At 39.9% G+C, this 18,071-nt stretch overlaps 1 protein-coding gene across 1 annotated transcript; it reads right to left on the reverse strand.

Moving 5' to 3' along the window:
- Positions 1 to 234: 234 nt before the first annotated feature.
- Positions 235 to 14,953, reverse strand: elovl5 (ELOVL fatty acid elongase 5). The gene is made up of 8 exons (XM_085477889.1): positions 14,756 to 14,953; positions 9,607 to 9,671; positions 9,112 to 9,299; positions 6,010 to 6,087; positions 5,343 to 5,514; positions 4,868 to 4,992; positions 3,622 to 3,756; positions 235 to 2,349 (listed from the first exon to the last, which is right to left on the reverse strand). Exons 2-8 carry the CDS (start codon positions 9,662 to 9,664, stop codon positions 2,221 to 2,223), a joined length of 885 nt encoding a protein of 294 aa, XP_085334015.1. The 5' UTR covers positions 9,665 to 9,671; positions 14,756 to 14,953; the 3' UTR covers positions 235 to 2,220.
- Positions 14,954 to 18,071: the final 3,118 nt, after the last annotated feature.

Below are 18,071 nucleotides of genomic sequence, written 5' to 3' on the forward strand. Positions count from 1 at the left end.
TTTTTAAATACATAGAAATTGTAAATCTTTTTATTCATGCAGCCAGTCGTGCTAACATGCTCACATGGCAGCATGTTCGCATACCAACAGTTACTAACTATACATAATACAACTGATAAACTAGTTTTGCTATTAGCAACGGCTAGTAAATGTTTTGCAAACTCAAAAATAATTAAGAGTCTGTTCTCTTTCGTTATTGTCAGTGTGATTAATTTTCAAGACAAACACAACAAACATGTTCATAGTCTTTTTTTTAATGTGTTACAGTGAATAAACAAATTCTAACACATTAATTTGGATTCATGACCTGATTTCAGAAAATATATCTATCGATTTAACAATCTAGAAAATCTTTGATCTCAGTGCATCTTATTACATGTCATTACATGCCTGTATGATTTCATGGGTACAGTGTCAGAAATTAATTTAAGATTCATCCTTTAGCCACCCTTATACATTTCTTCTTCCATACCAGCATTTACTACCGCCTCTGCTTGGAAATTAAATAAAATTAAATAGTTTAATCACTAAAATCTTTTTCCCTCGTTATTTATTTATTTATTTATTTATTTTGGGTGGGTGGGTGGGGGGGTGGGGTGGATATGAGAGGAATAGAGAAAATACTCATTTGCTGATATATGTGTGCCAAACATGTAGCTACAGCCAGTAGTTTAGCATGAAGGCTGAGAACCAGGAGAAAAGCTACTTTGGCTATTTTCACGTATATTATGATCCAAAGTGAGCTTTCGAGGGTTTAAGTGGATGTAGTTACTTTTGAATAGAAAAAGGTCGGTCTTTTTTTTTTTGCTGTTGTTTTTTTGCTATTCTGTTTTATCGACATCAAATTATGATTAGAAGTTGTTAGAAATAATAATTTGTTGAAATTCTCAAATCCCACAAAGGAAATGTAGATTCAGGCACAAGATTCAGACATGAAGTTGGACACATATTTGTCTGACGTGAACAAACATTAAGAAAAATGGGAAAATGCTACATTAGAAACCAAATCAACTGGTCCAGAAGGCACAGAAGACCCTATTTCAATAAAGATATAATTAAAAAGAATTGTAATGATATTAATAATAAACTGTCCTAACTGAGCTTTTAATGTAAAGCTCCTCAGCAATGGGATTCGTCCAGTTGTCATAATCTTTCCAGTTTTTGAATGTTTAGTCACGTGTTCAGGCAGATCATAGATGTTCTAACTGGTTTACCTACGGGAGGTAAGATTGCCTTTCAACAACTTGATCTAAAGATAACAGATCTTTCATAGTCAACTATAAAATTTGTCTGAATACAACATATTTACTTACTTAGCCAAAAACACTATGATTATCTTTACCATCTAAATAGTTTAAAAATAAACATTTATGCTGCAGTGCTAATGGCATAGGTTCATTTAATCAAATTATATTTAAGGTCTTAAAAGCTCAGTGGACAAGGGAAGACTAAATTTTCTGAATTAAGCAGAACTGAATTTAAACTACTCTCATGAAACACCACAGCTGCCCTGTCACGCTGTCTTAAATGCTTTTTAAATAGAAATCCTACAATGCGCAGAACACTATACTTTGGTTATGCTTTGTTAGATTGCTAAATATTCCAAATTTCAGACCCTGCACTGAATATTTTTCTGTAAATGTGCAATTTCAGGTGTTACAGCCTCTCAGTAAGTATGCATTACAGTATTACAGGGAGCAACATTTAAGATGATGCAACTGCTGAGGCAGGAATAAGATAAAGCAAGACGCGAGATGCGTATTCTGGTTACACATTAAGGACCACAGTAAGCATCGTGTACATGTGCATGTTTTCAGTCCCTCAAGTTGACGTCACTGAGTGTGAGAAGAACCTTCAGCTGCCAACACACTCGGTGCAGCTTTCATTTTTAGATCTTGCGGGTGTAAAGCGTTACTGAATGTGTGCTTGTTTGCTGGTAGCAAGAACAACATGTTTGCTTTGGATTATCATTACCTCTAGAAGGTGGGGAAGGCAATATTGTACAGTCTCAACCTTACTACAAAATATTAATTTTCTTCATTAAGTCAATAATTCAGTACAGTAAGTAGCAATATGTGCAAAAACATGGAAAGTCTCTGGCTATACTGTATGTGGCTATGGCTTATTTCATCTGAAGTAAGTGCTAGGCTATTCTAGGTAAGAAGACACATCTAGCAGCATTAGCTAACACGCTACATTGAGAAATAGGTTTCTCAAATGTCAATCCACCCTCAGTTTCTTGGGTGCGGTGAAGTCCGTTGATGGCGTCCCGTTAGCATGTCCATTTGTTGATAGCAGGGAGCTGTTCTGTGGATGCTTCCTCTGAGAACCGCTCTTCTTCTTGTAAGTCTTGAGTGAGACAAAAGAGGGAAAAATAAATCACTACATATAATTTTATAGATGAAAATTCACTCTTCCTCTCAGCCTTCCTGGTTATTATAGTATAGCCCCGAACGACATATAGGAGAACAGGGCTCCACTCCTTGAGGCGGTAGTAATGTTTCCATGGTATTTCTCGATTCCTGGCTCCTCTAGTCGCATAACACAGTAACCTTGGGCTGGATACTGAACTCTGAGGAATCCATCAGAGTGTGAATGTTAGCTTGAGAACAGAACCCGTCTGTGAATCGGGCATATTTCATTTTATATAAAAACAAATGTAAGTTTGCTTGAGAAATAATAACTGCTGGCCACTGCTCTAATGACTCAAAGGTGCAAAGGGTACGTTTGCAGCAGACTACAGTCAGCTGTAGATAAAGGTTTGTGTTGGTGCTTTCACAAGTTCAGGTATTTTAAGGAGCAAGTTATTGTAGGACTGCGGATGTCATCCACTCCAGTGAATGGCTCTCTAAATTTTAATGGGTTTTGTGTAAAGGCAGAGGGCTGTAGCACAAAGGAACAAGAAGCACATCCGTGATAAAGAAAGTTTTCATAGGGAAAACTAAGCACACGTTCACTGCTTCCTTATGATTTAAAAAGGGTCCAAGTAGCAGCCAGGTATTCCTGATAAAATGCAATCAATTTAAATGATCATCAGAAAGAGTGCATGCTAAATGTTCACAACATTAAAATGAGAAAGACTGAACAAGTATGGCTCGTTTGCAAAGGTTTCCAACAGAAAGCCTCTTCTCTCTAAAAGAATGCAATGTTGCATCTGAGCAAACCACAAGGCATCTGGAAAAATGTCCTTCGGACAGATGTAACCAAAGTGGAAATGTTCAGCATTAAAACACAGCATAATGAAACAAACTGCTTATATGAACTGTCAAGTTAGATGGACCTGAATCATGAACTTTAAAGGCCATCTGTGTGACATCTAGGACTTAGTCAAAATCAGCTTAAACAACATGACAACGATCCCAAGCACCGTAACAGACTGGGCGAAAAAGAAAAGAATCAAGATGTTGCAATGGCTAAGTTAAGGTGTTACTAAGTCCAGATCTCATTTGCACTGAGACCTGGACTTTGAGTGCTGTGCCTGCAACATTCAATGAACTGAATCAACATTGTAAGACAGAGAGGGACAAAATTCCACCATAACAATGTGACACGCTGATAAAGTCGTGCATAAAACAATTACTTCCTTTGAATGTTTTACCTTCTTGCAAAGAAAAAACTCACCTGAATGTAGAAGTTCATGAAAAGGATAATGAGTGTGAACATGTAACTTATTTGGAAGTACAACCATCCCATCGGGAAGCCGCATGGCCATATGACTGCCAAAGTTGTCTGGGTCACAGTTAAAAAGAACTGGATCTGTGGAGAAAAACAAACAAACACATCACACACCACAGAGTGAGAGGGTGACAGAGAGCCCCCCCCCCAATGTTCCATACTACTTTATATTTCTGCAACACTACAGGCAAAGGAAATATTGCTCTTTTTATGCCACTACGTGCACGTTTTCATACAATACACACAAAGTGCTTATAAAATATACAGTTCAGTGTGTCAATCAGCCTTAAGTTATTTGACCTTGTAACGGAGTCTGTATTTCCTTTAAATGTTCTTTAAAAGAAATAAATTTAAAGGAGAATTACAGCAAACAGATTTAAAACTAGGAAGCACTTTGAGACACTGTTTAAACCCAAAGTAAACCTTTTTTTAACAATACATTTTCATAACTGCTTATTTAAACAGGATTACAAGGGATAGTAGCAATCTGAGCTGACATAAGACTGTTCTGCAAAGAAGAATGGGCAAGGATTTCAGTCGCTAGATGTGCAAAGCTGGTAGAGACACACCCCAAAAGACTGGCAGCTGTAATTGCAGCAAAAGATGGTTCTAAAAAGTATTGACTCAGGGGGCTGAATAATTACGCACACCCCACTTTGCAGTTATTTATTTGTAAAAAAATTTTGGAATCATGTATGATTTTCGTTCCACTTCTCACGTGTACACCACTTTGTATTGGTCTTTCATGTGGAATTCCAATAAAATTGATTCATGTTTGTGGCTGTAATGTGACAAAATGTGGGAAAGTTCAAGGGGGTCAAATACTTTTGCAAGCCACTGTATATGAGTTTAAATACCTGGTTGACCCCACGTATTTAAACTCATCCACCTTCACTACCTGTCCTTCTTGCATCTTCACCTTTCCACCCGCCTCCTTCCCTTTCACATATATGTTTTCTCTTGCATCTCCTGACTTTCATTCATCTTCCACACGCACGCTAATCTAGCTACAAATCACAGAGTCATCTGCAGAAACTAAAGTCCATGGAGTTTCCAGTACTTTTGGATTTTAATTATGCATTTAATTGCACTTTTATTTGAAACAAACCACGTATTTTTTACTAAAATGCCGCTATTTTTACTTAAGAATCTGAATATTGTTTCTAGCACTGGAGGAAGAATGTGAACCCACCAGCTGTAACTGCGTGATGTACTTCTTCCACCAAAGGTATGGCCGGATGGCTGGAATGGCTGAGAGGCCATAGTACGAATACATCACGACGTGAATGAAGCTGTTTAGTGAGGCACCGAAGTACGCTGGAGAGGCACAAAAGAAAGAGACAGGATGATATTAACAAAGAGAGAGCAGGGATAATAAACTTGTTATTAGTCTGTTGTGTTTGGAGAATTTACTACAGATTTTATGTTAAAATAAAAAATAAAAACACTAGAAACCATTAACAGTAAATTAATGCAGAAGTAATATGGTTTATGTGAGCAGTAAAAAGCGCAAAGTTAGTTACACATTGTAGCAGCGTGTGGGTCAATAAGTGTCACTTTGTATCCTTCAAGGCTAATGGGTTAGAGCACTTGAATTATTTAGCTGAACTGTGATGCCAGACTGTTTCTGTGGTTACTGGAGGGTGAAGCTGTGTAAAAACACTCACAATGCCCACAAGGTATCCAGTTCATAACAAACCACCAGATATTCAGCATGCTAGCATGGTGGTAAAGGTGCAGGAACGTGATCTGGTGATTATTTTTTCGTAGTATGAAGAAGAAGGTGTCCATGAACTCGATGAGCTTGGAGAAGTAGTACCACCAGAGGACATTTATAATCTGGGTGGGGGTGGGGGAGGAGAGAGAGAGAAACCTTCATAGCAAACAAAATATATACACAAAAAAAAAAAAAAAAAATGTTGGCAAAATTGGAATGGGTTCCCAAAGGCACCCAAAGGTCTGGGAGGAATCTGTTTAACTGTAGGACTGACAAACTGATAAACCTTTTAATTTAATCGCTGCAGAACTGCAGAGCCAAGCACATTTCAGTGAGAGGCTTGTTTTCACTGATGCTGAAGACAGCCATCATGATGTCGAAAACTGGATTAAATGCACTGTCTCTGCAGCTTATCTGACTGGATTTATAGCTACCTGCCCACAGAAATCAAAGCAGATCAGTGGATACACATTTTAAGTAAAATGCCTAAATATGCTCTCTCTCTCGTATAGACTCTCTTACAATTTCACTATAAAGCCCATCAGTGTATCAAAGAAGCAATCAAAAGACAGAGGAACACCCACACAAAAAGAGTGCACAGTGTAAAGGTGACTGACCTTAATATCCGCTTCCTCTGCACTGTGAGTGTTCTGGCAGTAGAAGTTGTAGCCTCCGTGCCACGCAGCGCTAATGAGCTGTAGATAAAAAGACATTAAATGTAAAATTAATTTATTTTGTACCAAAAAAAAAAACAACTAAACACAAAGAATGTGCAGTGCACAAATAGAAGTGCATGATTTGTGTTTTTAAATATGACTCAATCCTTCCAGCAACTAACAAACGTGTGCAAATACACGCACAAATAGCAAGTAAGATAACTATTTTCTCCTGTTAATACATGTTGTGTCAGATTGTGATGAACCATCTTTAGCTGATAACAATTAATGACAACAAAGATGATACAGTTTAAAAGGCATCAAGCTCATTGTTTATTATCACACAACGTGCGGGAAGTCGTTTAATCTAGGAAAGGCTAATTGCAGTACTCTAGGACAGCGGTCCCCAACCCCCGGGCCTCGGACCAGTACCGGTCCGTGAGTCGTTTGGTACCAGGCCGCGAGAGTTGAGGCTCAGGTGTGAAATGTGTGGTTTTCAGGGTTTTTATCGGTTTTCAGCGTTATTTTGTTATCGTTTTTATCGTTAACTCGCTTTTCCTGGGTCTTTTCACGTGTTTTATGTATAACTCTTCTATTTTTCAGTACCGGTACTAGTTTTATTTTGTTGTATTTTTCTGCGACACCTTAAAGGCCGGTCCGTGAAAATATTGTCGGGCATAAACCGGTCCGTGGTATTCAGCAAAGGACACCATGTACTCACCTTTAGTCTACATTAACTCCCTTTTGTTTGCACTGATTTTTGTGTGTGTATGTCAAAGGTTTCATTGGAATGTTTGCAAAGCTCCGAACACTTTCTGACCGGCTGCTATGTTCCTTAAAATCCAGACTCTCAGACCATCTGCAACATGTTAGCTTCAACAATAAACATGCAGCAGCAGCAGCAGCCTGTAATCTCTGTGGACTACATAAGAGGAGGAAACTTACAGAAACTGGATTATTCAGCCTATTTGTTGCCATTTCTAGTAAATCTTGTTAGAGGCATTGAAAGGGCACATTAAAGAATAATTATTCAAATACACGTGGATGACTTAGCTGATTGCTGAGTCACCACTTCCATATAGATGCACTTTGTCTGCTGCTGTAAAAGGCTTCACTTACACAGCTTAGAGCCAAGAAACCGCCAGCAGAATGAGGTTTGTATTTTATCTTGTGGGCACAGATATTAGCCTGTCTCTAACTTAATATACAGCTTTGATTGATTGATTTTTTTCAGACTTACAGATGCATTATAGTCAAACAAAACTGATCACAATTACAGTTGTGCTCTGGAAAGTTGACAAAGATCAAAAGTGGCCTGTACTTTGATTCACATCAGGTGGCCTTGATTGACTTTGCACTGCCAAAAGTTCACCCCGTGGCTGCGGCATTACCAAACTGGAGTGCTTAATGAATCAAAGCAGGCAACAGTCCACTGGGGCCTTACGCAATGCAGCGGGACAGACAAGATTGGTCTGCCAGCTGTGATGGGGAGGAGACTAAAGATACTTTAGACTTACACGTCCTCAGAAATGCTATGTCTGGTTCTGACATCCTGGTGTTCACAGTACGCATAACAGCAGATGCTGTCACTGATAAGAGAACTCTGCACTATTGCCACATCCCAGTGCACTGAGCTCAGACTGACTGAGCCTCCCTGCCAAATAAGAATGCTCTTCCATGTTTGTTTACATTAGTGCGTCTCTCAATTGCAGTCACTTAGTCAGCCCGTTTATAAAAAAGCAGTTTTCCAGCAAACAATAGTGTCCTGTGCTAAAAGCTGGCACAATGAGCCTGTCAGCATCCAGCTGCGTCCCTCTCTCCCCCCCGGGGGCTTTGTCTCTTGGTGCAGCTTTCAGCCACAGATGCAGGCAGCCAATTCCTCGCAAAAGAGTGATGGCGCACTGATATCTGTTAAAAATGAAGCTATAATTAATTTTACACTCAATTTTTGTACTAATCTAGCATGATAACTCATGTTAGAGGCAGATGTGGGAGGTAACAAAGTATAAATACTTCGCTACTATAGGTATCAGTACTTTTTCTGACAGCTTTTTACTTTTACCTGCTACATTTTCAAATCTGTACTTTCTACTCCTTACATTTTCAAAACTTTTTGAGGGGAGTTATTATTTCGTCACTGTGTCTTCAAACGTGAAACTGATTTAAGCCTGAAGAGTAACAAATGGAATCACCGGAGGACGTCGCATAAAAAGAGATGAAAGAGGAAAACCGTGTGCCAAATTGGGCGGGTGTTTTTTGGCACACCGGAACGATTGCAGGTGTCTATAAGTTGCGGTGTCTGAAGTTCAGCATCTTCAGCGAGCATCTTGATGAATTCATTTGTGTACATCCACAAAGAGCAGTGGGTCAGCTGATCACAGCCTGTACACTAAGAAGATCTACTGGAGCTCTAAACGGTAATAATTGTGAGTTGTGATTCTTTTCCCCATGCTGAGCCATTACCGCTGATTTTAGGATTCCCCCACCTGCTAAATTAGTCTTTAACCTCTTTCCAACTCATTTTCCTGTTTAGAGGCAAAGTCACCCTCTACAGAAAATAGAGCTATTTTTTAATTTTCTGTCTTTTTCTCTGCTCATGTCCTACTTCCCTGATTCAAGCCCAGTACCTTTGTAAGAATTAAAATGTAAACTGAAATAAAATCAGTATTTCTATCTACTAATATTATTTTATCATTACATTAATATAGGACAAGGTTCGGTTAGCTTTGCATTGCAAAAGTGGTAGAAATGTTCTTCAAGGAGGTACTTTTACTTTCTTTAAGTAGGTGAGATGCCTGCTGTTGTGATTTGGCACTATATAAATGAAACTGATTTGAATTTTCAACACATTAACTTAAACAACCGTCACACTTACTGCCTTGTATAACCTGCCTCTTGATAGTTGCCACAGTAACAACACAATCAATGGCCAATTGGTGTATATCTAGTTCTGGGTCATTTTAGTTTCCTCCTCTTTATTTTATAATCTATTTGCAGTGCGACTCTGCTGTGTTTGCTTTGGCCCAGTTTAGCTCATCTCTCAGCGCTGAGCAGTTCGTTTACCTCATAGAACATATAAAAGGACAAGAGCGTCAGGCCCAGATTGTAGAACACCATGACGGCTCTGCAGGAGTACGGCTGCCTGTGTTTCATGTACTTGGGCCCCATCCAAACGATCAGAAGGTACATGACTGTGAGTGCAAAGGTTGGTGGGTAGTTGTCGAGCAGCAGCATTCCCCGAACCCGCTGATCTGAAATATGGAGATAAAGAGGTGAGGAGAGGAGGATGGACAATAAGGTGGCCTGACTGCCAGCAGCAAATGAATGAAGAGAGCTGAAAAGAAATCACCAGCAAAAGGAATATTGCTCAACACCTAGAAAGTTAGCAGGCGGAAAAGCACAAGACGATCCACAGAGCAGTGTCGAGCATGTAACGTACGACTTGGGTCAAAGGTTTTAAGTAATGTTTACCTTATATAACATTTTCTCACAGGGTACTTGTAGAGTTGTGAATGATTTGCACCGTTCAGTGAATTAGTGCAATTTGCATCATCTTACCTCTTGGACCCATCCATGAGTCGATATACGCGTTCAGTTTATGATTGAAGGTCTCCATTTTTCACCTAGAAAAAGAACAGAGTGTTGTTAGACGTTATTACAAAATAATTATTCAAAAGCTTAAAAAAAGAATAATAAATGTAAAGGAGTATGTGCTACAGTAAGGTAATCGAACTACTCTGTATCATCTACAATTAAGACTTTTAGCAGCATGAGCATCACGGCGACTGTGGTTAGCACCGTTTCCTCACAGCAAGAAGCTTCTGGGTTCAGACCTTGGTGGGGCACTACTGTGTGGAGTTCGCAGGTTCACTGGGAGCTCTGGTTTCTTGCAGGATTAAAAGATATGTTATGTTAATGCTGCCTATGTATGCCCAGGGTAAACTTGAGTTCTGTGCATTCAGGAGAGGATGACTCATCACACCACGATTTTATATGCAACATACCAGGTTGAACCCCATTTTCCTTCACAACTTCATTAATCCTTCATATTCAACATAGATTCAAGGTGCTGGAAACACTCCTGGGAAAGCCTTGTTCATATTGACATGATGACACCACGCAGTTACTGCAGATTTGTCAGCTGCAGATCCAAGTGTAGCCCTGTTGGATTGTGATCTGGAGATTGTAGAGGACCTTTGAGCACACTAAACTCATTGTCATGTTCAAGAAACAGGTTTAAGATGATTTGAGCTTCGTGACATGCCGCATTATTCCCCCAGAAGCAACCATCAGTAGGTATACTGCTGCCATAAAGGGACCCGGATTAGTCAGCAACAATACTCAGGTAGGCTGTGGTGTTTAACCAGTGCTCAGTTGTTATCAAAGGGCTCAACATGTGCCAAGAAAACACCCCAATAAACTAATATACCAACACCAGCAGCCTGAACACACTTTCATGTTACCTGGACCAAATTCAGACCTTCAACATCCAAATGTTACCAATGTTTCCAGTCTTGTATTGACCAAACTTGGTGGGCCTGTGCAAGTGGTAGCATCAGTTTCCTGTTGTTAGCTGCCCATCTTCTTTGAGATTCAATGTGTTATGCGTTCAGAGATGCTCTTCTGCATACCATGGCTGTAACGACTGGTTGTTTGTATAGTTACTATTGTCTTCTCATCAGCTTGAAGCACTCCGGCCATTCTCCTCTGACTTTTGGCATCAATGAGGCTTTTTCAGCCAAAGAAATGCTGCTCTTCAGGATATCTTACCAGTCTGTGTAAACCCTGAAGATGGTCATGTGAGAAAATCCAGGTAGATGAGCAGTTTCTGAAATTTCTAACCGATTGTGTTGCTTAATCAGTCATTTCAAATGTGAGTTGAGAGACTGAGCTAACGCCACTGGATGTCTCTGTGCGTCTCTCTCACACACACACACACACACACACACACACACACACACACACACACACACACACACACACACACACACACACACACACACACACACACACACACACACACAAAATACTAGGTTATAACCTAAATTTAATACCACGGTACCTAAATAAGTCTAATGAAGAACATGACGCCCAAAACCACCTCTCCCAATATGGTTGTCATTTGGAATTAGTAACAACAGTCACTTATGAGAGCAAGTACAATTTCAGGGAGTAAAACAAAACCAGCACAATGAAAAGATGTTAAGTCTATAGAGTGTGGTGGAAACCAACCATAGTTTTATCACTACAAGTAGACATAGAGATGAATGCAGTGGTAATCAATCCTTGTGAAAGATGTCTTTATTAGTGATCAAAACCACAGCCTTTTAAAAAATATGATCAACTCTAAGCAGCGTTTAAACACCATGACATAACTCCAAGAAATCAATTCTGATATATGCCTATCAGCAGCTGAAAGCATCTGTGCCTGCCTGCCTTTTTAAGTCTCCATACTTCAGTCCATAGATTCTCTCCACCTAACACATCCCATAAACCTAGCAGTGATCCTTCACATCCCTCTTGTTTCCATCAACACATCAAATATATCCAGTTCTCACTCTGGGATGCAAATGAAGTGCAGAGGCCAGGAGGCAGGTGTACTCAGAGGATAACCACGACTCTATCCCATTACTACCAATGTGTATTGATCCTCTGGCTCTCAGATTGTTGAAGATGATGAACGTGTCAGAATGTGCAGATTCATTAGCCCTTTATGTGTATATTTCCTAAACCTTGTGGATGTTCTGCTGCCAAAGCTGTCATATTGTGGTGGTGGTTGTGGCCCTGTGTCTGCTGATAGTTCAGCCCTTTGTGACCGTTTCAAACCCACAGTTTGTAATGTCCCCCTCCTGATTTAAACAGCTGCCTGAGGAGCTGTCAAGAAGAGCGTGAAAGCAAATTATTGCTCTGTCAGTAGATATACCACTATATAACTGTCATACAGCAAAAAGTTAGGTTTTACTGCTATACTTCAGAAAGTCAGATCGGCCCAGTGATATGAAGCAGAAGGCCATGTACAGGCCAGTATGAACGTCTGGATGTGCACCACTGGATATTTTTTCCATATAAGTCTAATAAGTTACTACTGCCAGGTTCTGTTCACAAGCCTGTCTCCTACTATGATTTACAGCAGCAGGAAGCACATTCATCACGACACGCAGGCCTGGATAAACGCATCATGTTTTTAACAATACAGGACATTTTCAAAAACCAGTGCTTCTACACAATAACAGCACTGCTTCCACATACAGTCTTAACAATACTCTCACTTCAGAAGTGCATGAATCCCTGCGTTAAGATTTTCTTACTCCCAATCTGATAAGTCTCATGATCACATGCTTTATTCATTATCACCCCAGAGGTGTTTACACATTCCTGCAGGCCTTTATATTGTTTGCAAAAGCCTGCTGTATCACTTCAGCCTTTGCAAACAGAAATAGTACGACTGCCTTCTTTATATCCTCTGACATGTTTCCCCAGCTATTGAGTCAATGCAGCAGTCTGTGATCTAACCGACTGCTGCACCGCTGGACTGTCGCTACACCTGCCCCCTGAGAGCATGAAGACAAATCCCATTCTCCTGCAAGCTGAGAGATACTGTAGCTCTTCTACCACATATGAAAACACTTTTTTGACTCTTACATTGACAGTAAATCGCACCGTTTTTCAGAATAACCTTGGCCACTAAAGACAGAAATGTGAGCAGATCTATCAAATTTAACCAAAGCATCTCAATTCAACCTGCACACGCCTCTTAGACACAGTCATATGATACTGAAATGCAACTAACAGAACTGAGAGGACACACTAATGACTTTGTTTACATGCATTCAGAAAGTCTTTTAATCTATGTAAAGAAATTCTTATTTAAACTGACTAAAGCCCATAAATACAGAGTATATATAAGTAAAAGTTAAACACCTATTTGAATCGCTGCTCAGGGAACACATAGCATGTAATCATTTATCTGTCGGCACTGAATATGGCTTATTCTGATCGACCCCAGTTTGGTGATATCCTCGCTGATTATCTGAGATGCATTAGGCTGCACCAAAACATGATAATCTGCAGGGCCTTAATCAGAGCAGGCTGAGCCTCAACAGGGGAGCAGGTTAGCAGCCAGTCAGTGAGTCTTTGCTGGGTACAAGCTGCATGCAGCCCTGCAAAATATGTCTAAACAGTCAGAGCTGAAGCTTCTATTTAGTGTTGTTTGATTTATATAGCACTAAATCACAACAACAGTTGCCTCAGGGTGCTTTATATTGTAAGATAAAGATCCTACAATAATGCACATATGACCCCCTATGAGCAAGGGCTTTGGTGACAGTAGGAAGGAAAAATTCCCTTTTTAACAGGAAGAAAACCTCCAGCAGAATCAGGGTCAGAAAGGGACGGCCATCTCCTGCAACTGGTTCTTCTTGAAGAGAGGAAGACTCTCTAATAGTATTCATCACTGCAGTATGTGCCACTTTAAAGGCTCTCTGTTTCTTTCAGGCTACTCTGGGAATGGTTTGTAATAATTTCTCCACTACTGTGGCGATTTTCACTTTATTTACCAGGTGTTTGTCAAAAATCAGAGAGTCCTCTTATTAGAGTTCTCCTCAAACATCACCACACAAAGATAAGACTATCAAACCAATCCATGCACATCTGTTTTGCTAACCTGCACAAGAATAAACACAACCTTAGCTTTTTAAACTCATTTCATTGTCTTCACATTCATTACTGGTACTTTCTTGGACACTTTTATCTTCTCAATTTTTTTATGACTGCTGTGTGAAGGTTGTCTGGCAAACTAAGATTTCCGTTGTACAGTATAAACCTGTCTGTGCTTATTTGCATGTGTATATGACACTTACAAAACTTTATGGACATTTCCCACCTCTGGTAACACATGTAACTAATTCTCAACAAAAATTAAACTACAACTAAAAACCAGCATCATGTTTTCACTCTAAGCATCTGTCATGTCTTATTAATTACATGGAAATAGTCGATATAAGGCTAGCTTATTCTCTCTAGTGCCCTGCTTTAAATGCTAATGTACTCATTAACTGCATGGGTGACCACCAAGAATAAAGTGGCTCTACAGATGATGATGATGATGAAGAAACCCAATTCAGTTCCCGAGAGCACATAAAAATGCACACTTTCACTCCTGGGTTTGTCACATTATCTACAGCCATCACTTACAAACATGTATTAAGCGCACAAAAACACGTTGCAGTACTCGGTGGCTACTTCCAAAGAGTTTTGACGTGATGATCGCGACAGGTTCACGGGACTGCTACACAAAACCGCCTCCCCCCCCAACACACACACAGTATTATTGTATAATAGCAACTATTCTGCATGGAGGGGGGGTCACACGTGTAACCCTAAGCTGCACTTTACGCACTATCCTGTTCAGCAGCAGCCCCGTTAACCTAAAGATGTGAGCTGCTGCCGACGACGTTAACCCCGTTAATTTCAAAGCGGAAACTTCCAGAGAGGAATTCATTAACATGCCGAGCAACAAACTTCGCATCCCGTCGATCGCAACCTACAACCCACAGTAACAGCAGAGGTCACCGCTTCGGGAGCATCAGTCAAAACTGGTCGCTTTCACTGCAGACGCCATGAAGGCAGCATCATTAATAATAATTATATATATTTTTTTTTTTAAAAGAAGAAATAAAACGTAGAAGAAGACAGAGAAAGCGCCTACCGTACAGCCACGGAGCTGGGCCGGCGCCTTATTTAGACGGAGGAAGAAGCCCTGAGAGTGGATCAGGAGAGAGTGGATGCAGCTGTGAGCAGCGGACTGCCTACCTTTGGAGGCGGAGTGAGAAAAAAGGAGAAAAAAAGCCCGCCTGTGTAACCTTGGCTTGGCCGGGTCTGGGCACAATGTGCAGCCTTGTCGCTCACAGTGGAAAATAGTGGGAGGAACACGCAGATTGGCCCATTGCCCCGCAGGAGGGCTACAGCCACGAGGTGACCCGATGCGTTGCAACTGCACACGCAGGAAAAAGGGAAAGAAGATGACATGCAGGTTTTCTGTACCTTCCTGTAACTTTATTACAAAGTCACATTCATTAGAAGGAAGAATTGGGTCGTTGCAGATTTTATTTCTCATCAGTGGGAAACATATTTGAAGTAGAAATGAAGTAGAAATAATTGAAGCCACACGTGACGTTTATGGTTTAAAGACACGAGTTATGTCACAGGTTTTTACTGCTGGTCAAAGGGGCGCTCGTTCGTGCATCGTGATTTTTTTTTTAAGCTTTGCACTATGCCAAGGAGTCAGGCTTCTGATCAGGCATCATTTAATCTGTATCAAAGATCACTTCTGATGTAGAAAAAAAATCCTCCTGTCGCAGGAGACTTAAAAAAAAATCTTTTCTTTAAGTGTCTAAATCAGGGGAGTTAAACATAAGGTTTGGGGGCCAGAATCAGCCCAGCAAAGACTCGAGTTTGGCCCACTGGAAGGCTGTGGAAATATGACAGATGGCATTATATTTAGATTTTTGTTGTATTTTCATAGCTTTTTACAGCTTTTCCTAAGTAATAGATAAAATAATATCAGTTAAAACACAGAAAATCCCCGTTTTTTACATTTCTTTCTTCTTCTTTTGTTTTTTTCCAGTGAGTCCACGGGAAAAGGGGACATTTTTTGCGAATTAATGTGAATTACTCTCATGCTCACTTGAAATCAAAGTGAGTTGACGTGGCCCACTATGTAAAATGAGTTTGACATCCCTGGTCTAGTTTACAACTGTTTTTATGACCTGTCATAATAAAGACACTCTTTCATTGTCTTTCTCTCTCTTTTGAAATGAAATATTTTGCAAATATATAATCAGTGTGTTTAGTGATGGTGTACAGTTCACTGAAAGTTTCCTTGATTTGTACAGAGCTAGCTGCAGTACATGCTACACTCAGAGGTAATTCTTGCTGAATGACATTTAATATTGTGCATGTGGCTGCTGAGCTAAGCGTACTTGAAGTATGGCTGTGTGCTCACTATGCATTTTTAATAAAAAACAGCTTTTTCTTTCTTTCTTTTTTCTCCTTACAGTTATGACTGGATGCTTGCAGGGTAAACAGGATATTTATGCATACCTCACACCCATCTCTTTTAAGAGACCAGTAGGTCCATAAAGCACAGACACAGTCCCAAACAATCCCACATGTTTAGCCACATCTAAATGGGTTGAGAGAAAAACCTTTGGTGAGCATCACTTATGAGGAGTTTACAGCACAGCACAACATAAACCACAGTGGTGCTGTGGTTTATGTTGGATTTTGAACTTTTTTGACTCAGTTATTAGTTTTTATATTGTTTAATTACTTTTATAATTCACCAGTAACACTTTCCAGGTCATACTTTAATTTTTTTTCTTAATTTTTTTAAAAGAAAAAGAAAACACATTTATCCAATTTGTCATTAATAAGTACTCAGTTCACACTGATACAGACACACTCGCAGAAACACCCTTTGGCCATTGAACGTTCCCCCAGAATTTAAAATCCTTCTCCTCACATACAAGGTCTTGAATAATCAGGCCCCACCTTATCTTAGAGACCTCACAGTATCATATCACCCCAACAGAGCTTGTCACTCTCAGACTGTGGGCTTACTTATGGTTTCTTGGGTATTTAAAAGTAGAATGTGAGGCAGAGCCTTCAGCTTTTAGGTCCCTCCTTATGGAACCAGCTTCCAGTCCTCCCTTAGTTACACTGGAAAAGGCCTAGGCTGCTGGGGACTTCCCATGATGCACTGAGCTTCACTCACCTCTTTTCACTCTCTGTGTCTATATACGCCACTCTGGATTTAATCATACATTATTATTAATCTCTGGCTCACTTGTGTGCCCTTTGTCCTGCCTCTGTCCCCTCATCCCCAACTGATCGTGGCAGATGGATGCCCCTCCCTGAGCCTGGCTCTTCCAGAGGTATCTTCCTGTTAAAAGGATGTTTTTCTTTCCCACTGTTGCCAAGTGCTTGTTACTGTAGATATAAAGCACTATGAGGTGACTGTTGTTGTGATTTGATGCCATATAAATAAAAGTGAACTGAATCAGTGATGATTATGTGGGCTTTTTTTCCTGCTTATTGATAAAGCTTGTGTCATACTGCCCAAAGTGAGACAACAGAAAGAAGCTGTAAGCATACAACTAACAGATTTATCTGATATAGCATGCATGTTAACAACCAGAAAAACTAAAAATTAGTTGAAGTTAAGTTTCTGATCTGATCAACATCAAAACTCATTTTTAATCTGTTTTTGGTCTTCGTATAATCCTAAAGGAAACAATGGTGTCTTTGTCTAAACGCTCCAGTAATTTTCCACTAATTTTTTGTAAGCATCCATGCTTTCCTTTTTCCTTTTAAATTTATAAATAAAGAAGTTTCTTTCCCTGAATTTGACCCTTCCCAATGGTTTGGAAAAGGGTGTGTACACGTCTGCCTTCTGCTGATAGAAACCCTGCTGATCAGAGTGGGGGTGGAGACTATAACCCCCCCCCCCCCAAAAAAAAAACAAAAACAAAAAAAACAACCCATGATTAGTATGCCTTTAAGAAAAGCCTTACTCTTTGTTGTTACAATCACAGGATAGAATGTTGTTGTATTATCACAACAGGAAGGCTAGAAAAGCTGCAGTTCAACCGATGGCCACTATGATTACAGCTTAAAACATCTTTCGTCATCATTATGGTCCCTTTTAATTTAATCCCCCCTAATAATCATTTTAGAAGTTTTTCTGTTTAATCACTGGTCAACCTGTAATATTTTGAAGACCTGCTACTGGTTACTGAACGACCGCTGTTTCCACAAAGAGACCTAACATTGATTGCAGCACATCATCATGCCAACAGCACATTAGCTGCAGATTACTGTCAGAAGAGCATGATTGTCCTCTTGTTATGAGTACACAGTGTGAACCTGATATTTGTGCACAGCCTATAATCATGCATCAATTCAGACCAGGGCATTTTATTTTAAAGAGAACATTGGGTCCTAGGGCTTTGATTTCTTTTGCA

Source organism: Copadichromis virginalis, linkage group LG13 (assembly GCF_057382275.1).
Source record: "Copadichromis virginalis isolate Kocher_CV1m ecotype Utaka linkage group LG13, C_Virginalis_male_GT1.1, whole genome shotgun sequence".
Taxonomy (NCBI): Eukaryota; Metazoa; Chordata; class Actinopteri; order Cichliformes; family Cichlidae; genus Copadichromis; species Copadichromis virginalis.

Excerpts from the sequence above, each read along its gene's own strand:
- elovl5 (XM_085477889.1), bottom strand. The coding sequence starts at position 9,664 with ATGGAGACCTTCAATCATAAACTGAACGCGTATATCGACTCATGGATG. Across the intron at positions 4,993-5,342 it reads CTGGATACCTTGTGGGCATT|CGTACTTCGGTGCCTCACTA; the intron begins GTGAGTGTTTTT and ends GTGCCTCTCCAG. Across the intron at positions 3,757-4,867 it reads ACATCACGCAGTTACAGCTG|ATCCAGTTCTTTTTAACTGT; the intron begins GTGGGTTCACAT and ends TTTTCTCCACAG.